A 12,779-nucleotide genomic window follows, 5' to 3' on the forward strand; every position below is an offset into this window, starting at 1 on the left:
TCTACATATAAATTCATGTCATAGGCCTCTGAAACCCTTTTTTTTTTTTTTCGGTACTTATATTTACTTTTTAACATGTCTGTTGCCTGCTGTCAGACTGGGACGGGACTCTGTTCTGTTGCATTATATACCTAATCACTAGCATGGTTAGATATATGGTAGATGCTTAGTAAATGTGGTTTTAGAAGTCTATTTAATAATCGATTTTCTCTATAGAGAAAAGTCCAATTTATACTTGAAGATGTGCTGTTTCTAAGAGAGTTACCCTTTGTTACTTGTTTAGTTAGTCAGTATAGTGCCAGACTGGCCTGCCGAGTGCAGATGTGAACTGAGAAAGGAGTGATATGATGCTAACCAATTTTCTGTTCACTTGACAGGTGTGGGATTATGAGACTGGAGATTTTGAACGAACTCTTAAGGGGCATACAGACTCTGTACAGGATATTTCATTCGACCATAGTGGCAAGCTTCTGGCTTCATGTTCTGCGGATATGACCATTAAACTATGGGATTTTCAGGGCTTCGAATGCATCAGAACCATGCATGGTAAGGGGTGGAGGATAGCATTTTGATATTGGGTTCTAACATGGTATTCCAGAGAGAAGGATAATGTTTTCTAACAGTGTGCAAGTTTCCTACATTCCATTCTTTTTTTTACTCTTTACTAGGTTTTAATTTTACAGTGTAACAGTAGTCAAACAGAAATCTTAATGGTTCTAGAACAGACTGTGGTTTTTTTTTTGTTTGTTTGTTTGTTTTGTTACTCACATCACTCTGTTATTGGTCAAATCAGTCATGCAATCAACTGGGTCCCTACATCAAATTCTTACTGTCTATAGTGGAGGAGCATATGATGTAGATAGTCCATGGATAATCATGGTAATTGAGAGTTGTTTTCTGTTATGAGGTTTTAAGTATCTCTTAGTGGTTATAAAATACTTGTTTTCACAAATATTTTTGAATGAGAAAAACTGCTAGGACATCTATGTGTTCTTGAGAAGAAGAGAAAATGAATTTATTGGGGTTGTTTTATTGTTGTTTCTCATTTTTTGCAGTTGGGAAACTGAAGTCAGAGAGAGTAGATGTAGTAAAAGCTGGAACCCATATTCCTTTGCTTACTTTTTAATATTCCACATATACTATAGTCTCATTGTTAAGTTGTTTTCCCAGCCCTTGTCATGGAGACTGTTTTCTGAAGCAGTTTGGCTTTATGGAAAGAGCATGGGCTTTGGAATCAGATATCTGGGTTCCGATTCCTACTTGTTTACTTAACGGCATTAGGAAATTGTAAGCTCTAATCTATAAGATGAATAATACTTAAGTATTGAATTAAGAATTGAAGTCATAGGGTTGTTGTGAGGATAAAATGAGATTGTATACTCAAATCATCTGATTTAGTACCTGGTACATAGGAGGTGCTCACTAAATAAGGATTTTTGTTGTTTTTTTAAACATGTTGAAATACGAATGTTTGGGTTTTATTTAAGGAACACATACTGTGTTAATAAAAAATTTTTTAAAATTATTATCCAGTGACGTTAGCACTTGAGTAAGCTGTGTGACTACACAGATGGTGTAATTTGAATGGTATGCTCCCCCGCCCCACTCCCCCAAATTAAGTGCATTAGGGAAGCTTACAGATCAAGGGAGTTCTATTGAATCCTTTTGTAAAATCTGTATTTGTTTCTTTAAGTAGCCTGTATCTTATTGCTCTAACTTAAAGAGTTCTTTTATGTTCCTTAAAATAATGTGATACTTACAAGGATTCTCTGAGGCTTTTTTTGCAAAGGATAGCTAACTAGCATTGTGAATAATGCATTTTATTTTTTTTACCCCTATGAATATCAACAACAAAATAATTTTTAACAACTATTTTAAATATGGAACCAAATCCCCATTTTTCTTATCCATTCTGTTCATCTCTGTAAATCTTATTTCTATCTTATATCTTAGAATAACAACCATAGAAAAATTTTTTTTTTAGTGTTCATAAACATTCAGTGTGTTAATATATTCAAATGCTGATGATACTGATTCCCTGTGATTTTAAAACAGTTGTACAGGTTGAAATGTAATTATAAATTGAGCTGGCTGCTTGTTTCATTGTGGATTATTTTATTGTTATTAATCCCTTAACTTTTTTTGTGTAAATCCTGGTTTCTTATCAAATTTATATAAAACTCCATTGTATTTAAAGTTGCTGTGATATTTGAAATCCCATGATGAAATCTCATGGTGAACTGAGGTTTAATTGCTCTTGATGATATATTACTTAGTATGTTACTGTGTTTTGTGTTTTAGGCCATGACCACAATGTTTCTTCAGTAGCCATCATGCCCAATGGAGATCATATAGTATCTGCCTCAAGGGATAAAACTATAAAAATGTGGGAAGTGCAAACTGGGTAAGTAGATTTAGTTGAAAAGGCGTCAGCTTAAAGAGATAATATTCAACAAAAAACCCCACAATTATATTCTGATTGTTCTAGTAAATTTGGCTGTAACCCAGAATGATCACCATGACAGTTATATTTTAAAACTTAAGTTTCAATCTCTAAATGTCTATCCAAAAGGAACAGAAATTATGAAAGAAACTATCCTTGAGAGCCATTTTCTGTGTAATGGCTTATTTTCTCTGTGGTCTTCTTTTAGGTTATCTCTCTGGGTTGAATTAAAATGTAAATAACATTTGTGTAGGTATGCCCCTATTAGGCTTAATTTGGTTGTGCTTAGAATTACATGATTGTTGTAATAAAACCTTAACCTACTGGTTTTGTCCAGGTTAGTAAGAGCATGCCTTTTCCCCAACATGGCTAGAAATATTTTTGTTAGGTTTACTGTGTGTGCTTAGTTAAAAGATTTTATTTCTATTTTTTACCTTGTAGATTTTGATTTGGTTAGCTCCTTAATGATACTTCCATCAGCTTATTTTAACTGATGTTTGACTTTCCAGCCTGTCCCCATCTTTTATTAACCAGGAATGTACGTGTATTCTGTTGACTTGCATATGATGCCATTCTCTTCATTCCAGTGCATAGCTAGTTTTGTATCACTTCTGGGAAGGGTCCCAATGATTGCCATTCACGATGCAAACTATTACTTATTTTGATAGCTACTGTGTGAAGACATTCACAGGACACAGAGAATGGGTACGTATGGTGCGGCCAAATCAAGACGGCACTCTGATAGCCAGTTGTTCCAACGACCAGACTGTGCGCGTGTGGGTCGTAGCAACAAAGGAATGCAAGGCTGAGCTTCGAGAACATGAGCATGTGGTAGAATGCATTTCCTGGGCTCCAGAAAGCTCCTATTCTTGCATCTCTGAAGCGACAGGATCTGAGGTACTGTATGATTTATATGTTATTTCATGATTTTGTTGCTAGTATCTCAGAACTTTAAATAACCTTCCTGATTCTCTATTTCATGCCATTAATGCATTTAAAAATCTGCATCCCAGAATTCTGAATCTTGAAACTCTTTACTGTTCCAACTTGCAGATAGATGTGTTTATATTTTGTAACTAGTGGTTACTGTTGCTGTCAGCTGACCCTTGATGTGTGCTGGGATGGGCGTTCTCCTGAAGAGTAAAAGTGGTCATTTAAATTAGCGAGAAGTGTCATTGCTGTAAGAGTATACCAATGCAAAAAATAAAACTTATGGGAGAGGTTAAAGTTATCTTTTAGAAGAATAGTGTTCCTTAATGAACATAATTATTTTATTTATAAATTTATGGTGAGATGCAGTTCAGCATTTAAATATTTGTTTTAAATGAAGAATATTTTATATGGAGGCCTCTGATACTCTCGATCATTAGAAACACTAGCTGAATCTGGAGTTATATTATTTTTTCATGATTCTTAATTTGTGCTCTTCATGATTTCATTCTTTGTAATTATTACCTTAAAATTACAGAATAATTAATTCTGTGAATAAGTTGTATGAGCCAAAATTGACCACATTTCTTTTTTTTTTCTTTCACATTTCTTTTTTATAGAGATGTTCCTATCATGGGTTTTTTAAAATTACATTTTAATAAATGAAGGAGGATTCTCCATCCCTCCACCCCCCAGTTATTTTTCAAAATGAATCTTCTATTGTAATCTCTTTCTAGTTGGCTGGCTTGGTTGCATTTTCAGACTTTTTTTTTTTACTGCCACCTGGTGGTGTTTATGTACCATATGTCATAAATTCGTTGTGGTTGGACTTTATATAAAGGATAAATTTTTTTTTTTTTTATAAAGGATAAATTAAATAGTTTTTAAATTTTTCGTGATTACAGAAGTCTTGAGCAGTAAATTTACCATCTATTGGTGTTGTAGAAACTGAATCCTAATCTAAGTGGAAATTTTCTACTTTTATATTATCTAGGTCCTTCCTGTGTAACCTAGGTATGTCAAAAGACTTCTGTATTTCAGTAGAGAAAAACAAGATGAATAAGTCCTGGATATGTGATGTACATACAGCATGGTGACTATAGTTAACAGTACTGTATTATATACTTGAAATTTGCTAAGAGGGTAGATCTTCAGTGTTCTCATCACACACAAAAAAACGTAGTTTTGTGAGGTGATGTTTACATTAATTAGCTTGATTATAGTAACCATTCTACAGCGTATACATGTCTCAGAACATGAAGTTGTATACCTTGAATAGATACAATTTTTATTATTGTCAGAAAATGGTTTTTACAAAATTAGAAGTATAGATCATTGCTAGGTAGTTGTCATTTAAAGTCCTTACCTAACTTCTTGCCTGGGAAACTTAATTTTTATATGTTTTCTATAGACTAAAAAAAGTGGCAAGCCTGGACCATTCTTACTGTCTGGATCCAGAGACAAGACTATCAAGATGTGGGACGTCAGTACTGGCATGTGCCTTATGACCCTTGTAAGTTTGCATAATCTTACTGCTGCTTTCGCATTTTTACTGTGTGCATATCTTTTTGGGTCAGATGCCTTGTGATATCTTATTAAATAATCTGAATTATTTGAGGTTTTAAAATAACTTCTTTATAAATAGACTTCTTGTCGTTAAGTCCATGGTTGCAGTGATATGGAGGTCATTCCTGTAGAATATTGTTATACAAAGGGTCTGCAAAGCCAGTCAGTGGTAGGAGGGAGAGTCTAGCCACTGTACCTCTAAAAATTATGTGACATCTCCTGAGGAGGGGAAACAGTAATATTACAGACTCATTCATTTTTTGAAGCTGTTTGCTTTTCGATTTCATTATATTTAATTTTAATATGAATCCTTTTAATTATTACCTATGTATTTGCATGTTGGAGTTCATTTGGTTTATCATTCTGAAATTAATGGTGTTAGCTTTATGACTTGGAAATGTTTATTCATTTAGGAGCCTATTTCATCTAGATTTTAGTATGAGGATATATAAATGATAGTAGGGGATCTGTGGACATTAATCCAGTAGCAGTTTTTCTAATTTGGTATCCATGTTGGTTTAGAGATTCTTTAAGTGCTAATCATACCTTGAAGTGATTGTCTCTCTGTAGCATATGATAGACACATATGGAAGTATCATCAAGAACTGATTAGAAAATTAAACTCTCCTCTTAGTATTCTGAGCTGAGTTCAGGTATACTAGGTTGCTGTTAGAAAACATGATCTACATTTAAAAATCAGAAAGCACGTGCTCTCTTCTGTAACAACACAGGTCACCATTAATTTCCCTGGAGGTTTCTGGCTCCTGTTTTTCAACTGAAGGAGGATTCTTTTCTCTGCTTTATTTTGGTGTGGCCACAAGAAATGTGATTTGATTTTTGTTGAAGCTTCTACAACTCCAGTGATTGGTGGCTTTTACAGATAACAAAGTTCTTGTTTTGTTTTGTTGCGGTACGCGGGCCTCTCACTGTTGGGGCCTCTCCCGTTGCGGAGCGCAGGCTCAGCGGCCATGGCTCACGGGCCCAGCCGCTCCACGGCACATGGGATCTTCCCGTGTCCCCTGTGTCGGCAGGCAGACTCTCAACCACTGTGCTACCAGGGAAGCCCAACAAAGTATTTTTTTGAGTAAGGGCAAAGGCAAAAAAAGTAAACCAAGGCAAAAGATATGTCACCTTGGTTGTCTCTTTTCTTTTTCTTTTTTTAGCTCTTCGGGAGGGAGGTTCTTTTACAAAAGCAATATAGCTATTTACATTTTAGAAAATTTGAGAAATAAACAGAAAAGTTAAAAGAAAATAAAAATCACCCTCAGATCACTTTACCATACCTAATAATACCTACCAAGTGTATTTTCGTAGACTAGAGCTGTCCAGTAGAGCTTTCTGTGATGATATTCTGTGTCTACACTGTCCAGCATGGTAGCGACTAGCCACGGGCAGCTGTTGAGCTCTTGAAATGTGGCTAGTGAGACTGAAGGACTGAATTGTTGATTGTATTTAATTTTAGTTTATATTTAAATAGCCACACGTGACTAATGGCTATCCTGTTGGACTGTGCAGTTCTAAACCTTTTTCTTAAATTACTATGTAGATGAATATGGTGGGGGGTTTTCTATGTAAAAATGGTATACCGTATGTACTGCTTTGCAGCAGACTTTTAATTTAGAAGGTATGTGGCAGTTGCTCATATCATTAGATACACTTATTACATACAGTGCTTTGCTGAACGTCTTCGTTAACCAAGTCATCTAGACACATTCTTAATTATTTCTTAGGATAGATTGCAAGAAATGAAACTGCTGGACAGGGGATATAGATAGATGAATGGATGAATAAAGATATGCAGTAAATAGCTATATATCCTTCACCTAGAGTCGCCAGTTGTCAACATTTTCTTTTCTCTGTGTGTGTATATGTAGATTTTGCTGAACAGTTTGAAAGTTACTTGTAGACATCGTGACACTTGACCCCAGATATTTTAACATGTATCTCCTAAAAACAAGGGGTATTCTGTATAACCATAATAAAATTATCACACTGAAGAAATTTAACATTAATACACTACGTATTTAAATTTTCTCCATTTACCCCAGTAGTGTCCTTTATAACTTTATTTTAGCCTCTGTCCAGGAGCCAATCAAGTATTATATGTTGCATTTACTGGTCATATATTGTTAGTTTCCACTTTCCTTTAACCTAGAATTCCTTAGACTTTTTCCCCCTTTTGTCTTTTTTGGCATTGACGTTTTTAGCGTATGTAGTTCCAATCCAGTTTGAGTAATGACTTACTGTTTTCATAGGTGCTTTTTAAATTATTTATACCTTTATTAAGTCAAATACCTCTTTGTTTTTAAGGTGGGTCATGATAACTGGGTACGTGGAGTTCTGTTCCATTCTGGGGGGAAGTTTATCTTGAGTTGCGCTGATGACAAGACCCTGCGTGTGTGGGATTACAAGAACAAGCGATGCATGAAGACCCTCAATGCGCATGAACACTTTGTTACCTCCTTGGGTATGTACAAGTTACGACATTTCTGAGCAGTTAGGTTTTGGGGTGCCAGACCTAACAGTTTCATGTAACCATGTGGATATTTCCAGGTAAGAAATGAACATGTTCTTTCAGGGCAGAATAGAGAAGACAGGTTAAAAACTTTATGGATTCCTGCCATTTGTTTTAAATTCTCCTTTCTTAACTCTCTCTTTCCATCATCAGCCTTATAATAAAAAAAAATTATTTTCTCCATTGCACAACATTGGTTTGGAAGCTAGAATTATGAAGAGGATGCTTACTGAGCACTATGATGGGTAATTTTTCTTCCCTACTAGTTTGTAAGTTTCTCAGAGGAAATCTTACTCAACCTTTTTACTCTGGCAGATATACACTATTGTAAACTCAGGGAACTGTATTTACACTTAATAAACATCCTCAGTATCATCTGGACCTGAATCTAGAATTTAAGATAGTGAATAAAGTAAAATACAATACACTAGGGTATGATGGATCTAATAATGAAGGTAAAGCCTCAGTAGAATAGGGCTAATGCTTAACCTTACAGGGTCATTAGAAGGATCAAATGTGAATATAAAGCATTAGTACTAAGCCTAGAACATAGTAAGTGTTCAATAAATGGATACATTGAGGCTGTCCTTGTTGTTAGAATTCAGTGTTCATTCAGCCTCAGTTGGGATGAGGATAGTGGGGGAAGTATTTTTTTAGGGTGTTAGTAGTACAGGATTTAATCATTAAGGCTCAGCTTCCCTCACCTAGTTGATAAGCTTGATATACCTGCTAGGGGTAGATGTGTGGCTGTATAGAGAAAAAGAATGAGTATTCCTGACACTTGGATGTGCTTATTTTGTGGCTTATTAAAAATTGTATCTGGCTCAGTCTGATTTTAAAATAAGCCTTCTCTTTTTCTTTCAGATTTCCATAAGACGGCACCATATGTGGTTACTGGCAGTGTAGATCAAACAGTAAAGGTGTGGGAGTGCCGTTGATTGAGTTTCATTTGGCCCCTCCTCCCTTGTTTCCTCTGGATGCACTCTGATGATACCATGGTTACCCCATTGAGCTCTGTTTAAATAAATATTGTCCTTTCATGTAAATTATTCTGGATGTAGATTGAGCTTATTAAATGTTACACACAAAGTATTCATGCATGGTGAATCCAAATTGTATACTGTAAATTTACATACGTTGTCTAGAAGTACCATAGGGTTTAAAAACCTGGGCTGGCATTGGTCACACCAGGCCTAAGAAGGCAGAAGTTGAATAAATTGAACTAGGGCACTAAACTGAATAGTTGACAGTGTCGTTTTATGTTGGATTATTAATTCCTGTTTTCCTTTCTGCTGTCTGTTGGTGCCTGACTTGATGGCCTCATTTGGGGGAAAGTGGTGGTTATTAGGGCTTTTTCTGAAATGTGTATCTATGTAACATCACTTAAGTGTGCTTAATAAATCTTCTTTAAGGATGTTAGATAATAAGGCTACAATTCAGAATCTTATGAACCATCTATGTAATTAATGGGGATTACACATTGGAATTTTTGTCATGACACATTTGCCAAATCAGTAGGATACATTTGTTTTGGCAGCCTATCAAGCAAAGGCTAGTGGTATATTTATGTAAGAAAATGACTGTAAATCTGAAATAAGAAAAATCTCAGCAGCTAATAACAAATCATTTATTTCATTTGGGTCTTAATGCTTTGTAAACAGGTTTAAAAAACACTGTAATACTCTAAGCTTCTATTTTCCACACTAGACACACTTCTAGTTGTATTCTCCATACTGTTAGACTGTATAGTGATGTGACTTCCAAGTAGAGTTTAATCTTCCCATTGAGTGTGTCATGGTACAAATCACTATTTGTTTTTGATGTTTTTTAGGGATGTGCAATGTGCATAACATAATGACAAAGAAATATTGAAAAGGTTATGTTGCCCATTTTAAGGGAGTGGGAGAAATACAGCAGTTTGTTTTTCAACATGAATCTGATATCGATTTGAACTGTGTTTAACTTACAAGTTTATAAAAAGACAGGGTTTAATGGAGCGTGCATAAAAATGTACTGTGTTTTCACCGTTTGTTTATGTATAAATGTTTATGAGTATATGGGCCTATCTATAAGTGGATAAGTCTGTATATGTATGTATATCACACACATACAACCTCCATGTCCTTGGGTCCTGGGTTTTTGAAGAAGTGCTAAAACATATAAATAGAATAAATCTTGCTGTGGAATACCATGCTTTAGAACAAATCCTTTTTGATCCTAACGCTTCTGAAAACCAGGTCTGACTCTGTGGGAATTTTTCCCAGCTAAAGGAAAATCACTTCCGTTATCCGCCACCTCCACCCCCAGTTTGGCTGTTGAGCATTTTACACATCCCTGATATATTGTATATTGTGGTCCAAAGTTACTACAAGTAGGTTTAAGAAAATTTTTATCTATGACTTTGAAAACAATATTCCATTGCAGATTATTAATAAATAATCCCATTGCTTAGCTAACCAACATTTTTTTAAAGAAGGTCATTTGAAAAGTTAACAGAACAATGAAATAACAAAGATAGTTTAACAAAGAAATTTATCCTGGATTGCATTTATTCATTTGTGTAATATGTGATTTTTTAAAAAAAAATATCCCTTTTAGTATTCAGTGGAAATTTGGTTCCTGAAAAAGACAAAGGGTTAGAGTTAATGTCCTGTAGATACACACACAGAGAACAGGCCATATATTTACTAGAAGCAGCTTTATGTCTAGCTTTTGTCTTTTTGTTTGTTTGCTTGTTTGTTTTTAATAATTCCCGAGAGATGTCTCTGGAAGGAAGTGTTTTGAAAACTAATGGCTATTTTTGAGGACAAAAATTACAACTTAAGCTAATTTCTTAAATACAGTAGAATAACTTTCAGGACAATATTGCCTCACAACCCTGCTCACATTGAGAAGTCTTTTTTTGTTTCCCCTTAGCTGTTCTGACTGGATTTTTCTACAGAAGCTACGGAAGATATCTTTGTTCTTGTTTGCTGCTATTTCCTGTCCTATTTTAAGAAATATAAATACATAGAAATGGTGCATCTTTAACATTTGTTTGTACATGTATAAATGTCTTGTATTTTAATTCATTTTTAGCATGTAGCAACACGAATTGTTTAAGGGTAAGCCACAACATCTAGAAATCACTCCTAGATACGAACAATAAAGGAAAAAAAATGGTACCGATTTAGGAGGAAACAAAGCCACTGTCGCTGGGTTTTCCCTGCAGCCTGCAGTGACTTCCACTGACAAGGAGAAACTATCACTCTGTAAACAAAGTCATCCTTATTGGGAGATTGCCACAGCCTGCTGCTTAGTTGAGTTACCAGACATCCTCCATTTACGAAGCAGCGAACGTTGAATCTCAGGGATGGTCCTCAACTGGATCCAAGTGTAACGAGCCCTGTTTGAATAATGAAGGGGGTGGGGAGAGTGATCCATCCACAATCCGGAAGCAGATTTGCAGAGGTTTCCTGCACTGTTGTTTGACACTGCCCTGTTGATGCCCTTTCTTCCTGTTTCCTGCGTTTTCTCTGTCTGCTGTCTAACCCTGTGCCTTGCCTGGGATAAGTACAATGATGAGGTTACCGGTTTGGATTGTAAGTAGAGGAATTTATTGATTGGTTTAGAGGTTCACTGCTGCTTTGTCACTGTCTCAATCAAATTGGCCACTTATTTAAGAAATAAAAAGCTGGTAGAATTGCATCCTCAGATGATGATTGACCTTTTGTGTGTGTGAAAACAGACATTCCATTGCCACCCTAATATAACGTGCCCAAGAAGTCCTAGCTGCACTCTTGAAAGTGCAAGCCACGGAAACTGGTTTAGACATGGCTTGGAGAATAGTTGCTTTTTGACATGGCCTCTTGCACTTTAGGAGACTGAGACTGTCCTGTTTTGTCCATTGTGGTGTGACCAATGGTGTGCCCAGAGCACTGCTCTAAAACTCACTAGTGTTAGCACGTCGTCAGGGCTGTGGGCGCTCGCTGTAGCCTTCGGAAGCTTTGGCTCTAGATCACCAAGCCCAGTCTCCTTACTGTCAGTGCCCTGCTCTCCTGTTTGCCTCTTTCTGTTTCTATGTGAACTTCCAGATAATATCACTCATTAAATAGTTTTTTTTTAATATTTATTTAAAGAAAAACTATTTAGAAGTAAAGGATATTTTGTTTTGTTGACAGTGGTGGCTTGATAATCCTTAAGCAACTGAAGATAAAACTGTTGAAGGAAAAGGCACTTAAAATGGTTCCTCTCTGTCCAGCTGTATATAAGTCCAGTGTGTTAACTAACCTAGATGATGCAAAGAAGAATCGCCTGGTAGAGAAGCAACACATACGAAATCGGTGAAAAAGGTTTTGGTTTTTTTCAGTGGGGGAGGGGGAGGCAAGCTGGATTTACAAGTCACGACTGGACCGAACTGGCCTTTTTATCTTTCCACTATATCATGTAAGTGGCTGCTTTCTTGTCCTGCCTATCCTTCAAGCATCCCTAAAGCTCACTCTGAAGATGGTAGAAACAAAACACACAATCTTCGAGTTAGAAGTTGATCCTGACACTGACATGAAGGCGAACGTTGATTTCATACGAACGGTTACAGAGGTGGTGATTGGAGAAAACAGTTCCCCAGATTGTAAGAGTTAACTGAAGATATTGACACAATTTTAAAAAAATCAGTAAAGGAATGTATATAATATTGCTCTTGTGTTTTACAGTAAGATTTGTTGCTCTCAGACTGTGTAAAACAAGATTTATTCATGTTTTCTGCATATTAAAAAAATCTTATTGTACCAATTGGTAAACTATTAAATGCCTATAAAACTAGATGTGGTTTTTTTTTTTTTTTTTTTTAGTCTTTTTGTGCACAGATTTAAAACCTTTCAAATTGAGTCCTAATAGGAAGCAGGGTTGTGTTCAGCACCAGTCATATGGAGAATAAGATATGCAAGTTGCTAGCCAGGGCCTGGATGGAAGGCCCTTCTTCAGGGCAGTGCCAGCACTGCCTTTGCTGTCTTGCTTCCTTCACCCTATTTGCAGGAGGGAACTAGGAGCACAGCTGCAGGGGTTCTTGCCTGAGGGGCTTGCACAACACACTGGGTCAGGCAGCTCCAGACTGTTTTCCAAGGCTCCACCCTGCCCTCCAGCAGCCCTTTCTGACAGCGACTACAGCTGAGGCCAGGAAGGACTTGTTACAGCCTCAGGGCCCCGGGGAGAAGTGACCCTAACTGCCTTTGTTCTGTTAATGAATGAGCCTTTTAATTCTGCCCAGTGGTCTTGGATTCTTGGAGATTATTAATACTGTTTTAAAATTTTTGGTTGAAATGTACCAAGAATCTTCACCCTTTTCCC

The 12,779-nt window shown here is 36.2% G+C and overlaps 1 protein-coding gene across 2 annotated transcripts in view; it reads left to right on the top strand.

The window, feature by feature from the left end:
* Positions 1-12,254, top strand: part of PAFAH1B1 (platelet activating factor acetylhydrolase 1b regulatory subunit 1) — a 74,324-nt gene extending 62,070 nt beyond the window's left edge. For both annotated transcript variants that reach the window (XM_004267042.3, XM_004267043.2), the window contains exons 6-11: positions 378-546; positions 2,302-2,404; positions 3,112-3,340; positions 4,785-4,886; positions 7,250-7,406; positions 8,319-12,254. In XM_004267042.3, the coding sequence (XP_004267090.1) occupies positions 378-546; positions 2,302-2,404; positions 3,112-3,340; positions 4,785-4,886; positions 7,250-7,406; positions 8,319-8,392 (834 nt within the window). In that variant the 3' untranslated portion in view covers positions 8,393-12,254. The remainder of the gene's footprint in view (positions 1-377; positions 547-2,301; positions 2,405-3,111; positions 3,341-4,784; positions 4,887-7,249; positions 7,407-8,318) is intronic.
* The last annotated feature ends 525 nt before the right edge of the window (positions 12,255-12,779 follow it).

This window comes from Orcinus orca, chromosome 19 (assembly GCF_937001465.1).
Source record: "Orcinus orca chromosome 19, mOrcOrc1.1, whole genome shotgun sequence".
NCBI classification, from domain to species: Eukaryota; Metazoa; Chordata; class Mammalia; order Artiodactyla; family Delphinidae; genus Orcinus; species Orcinus orca.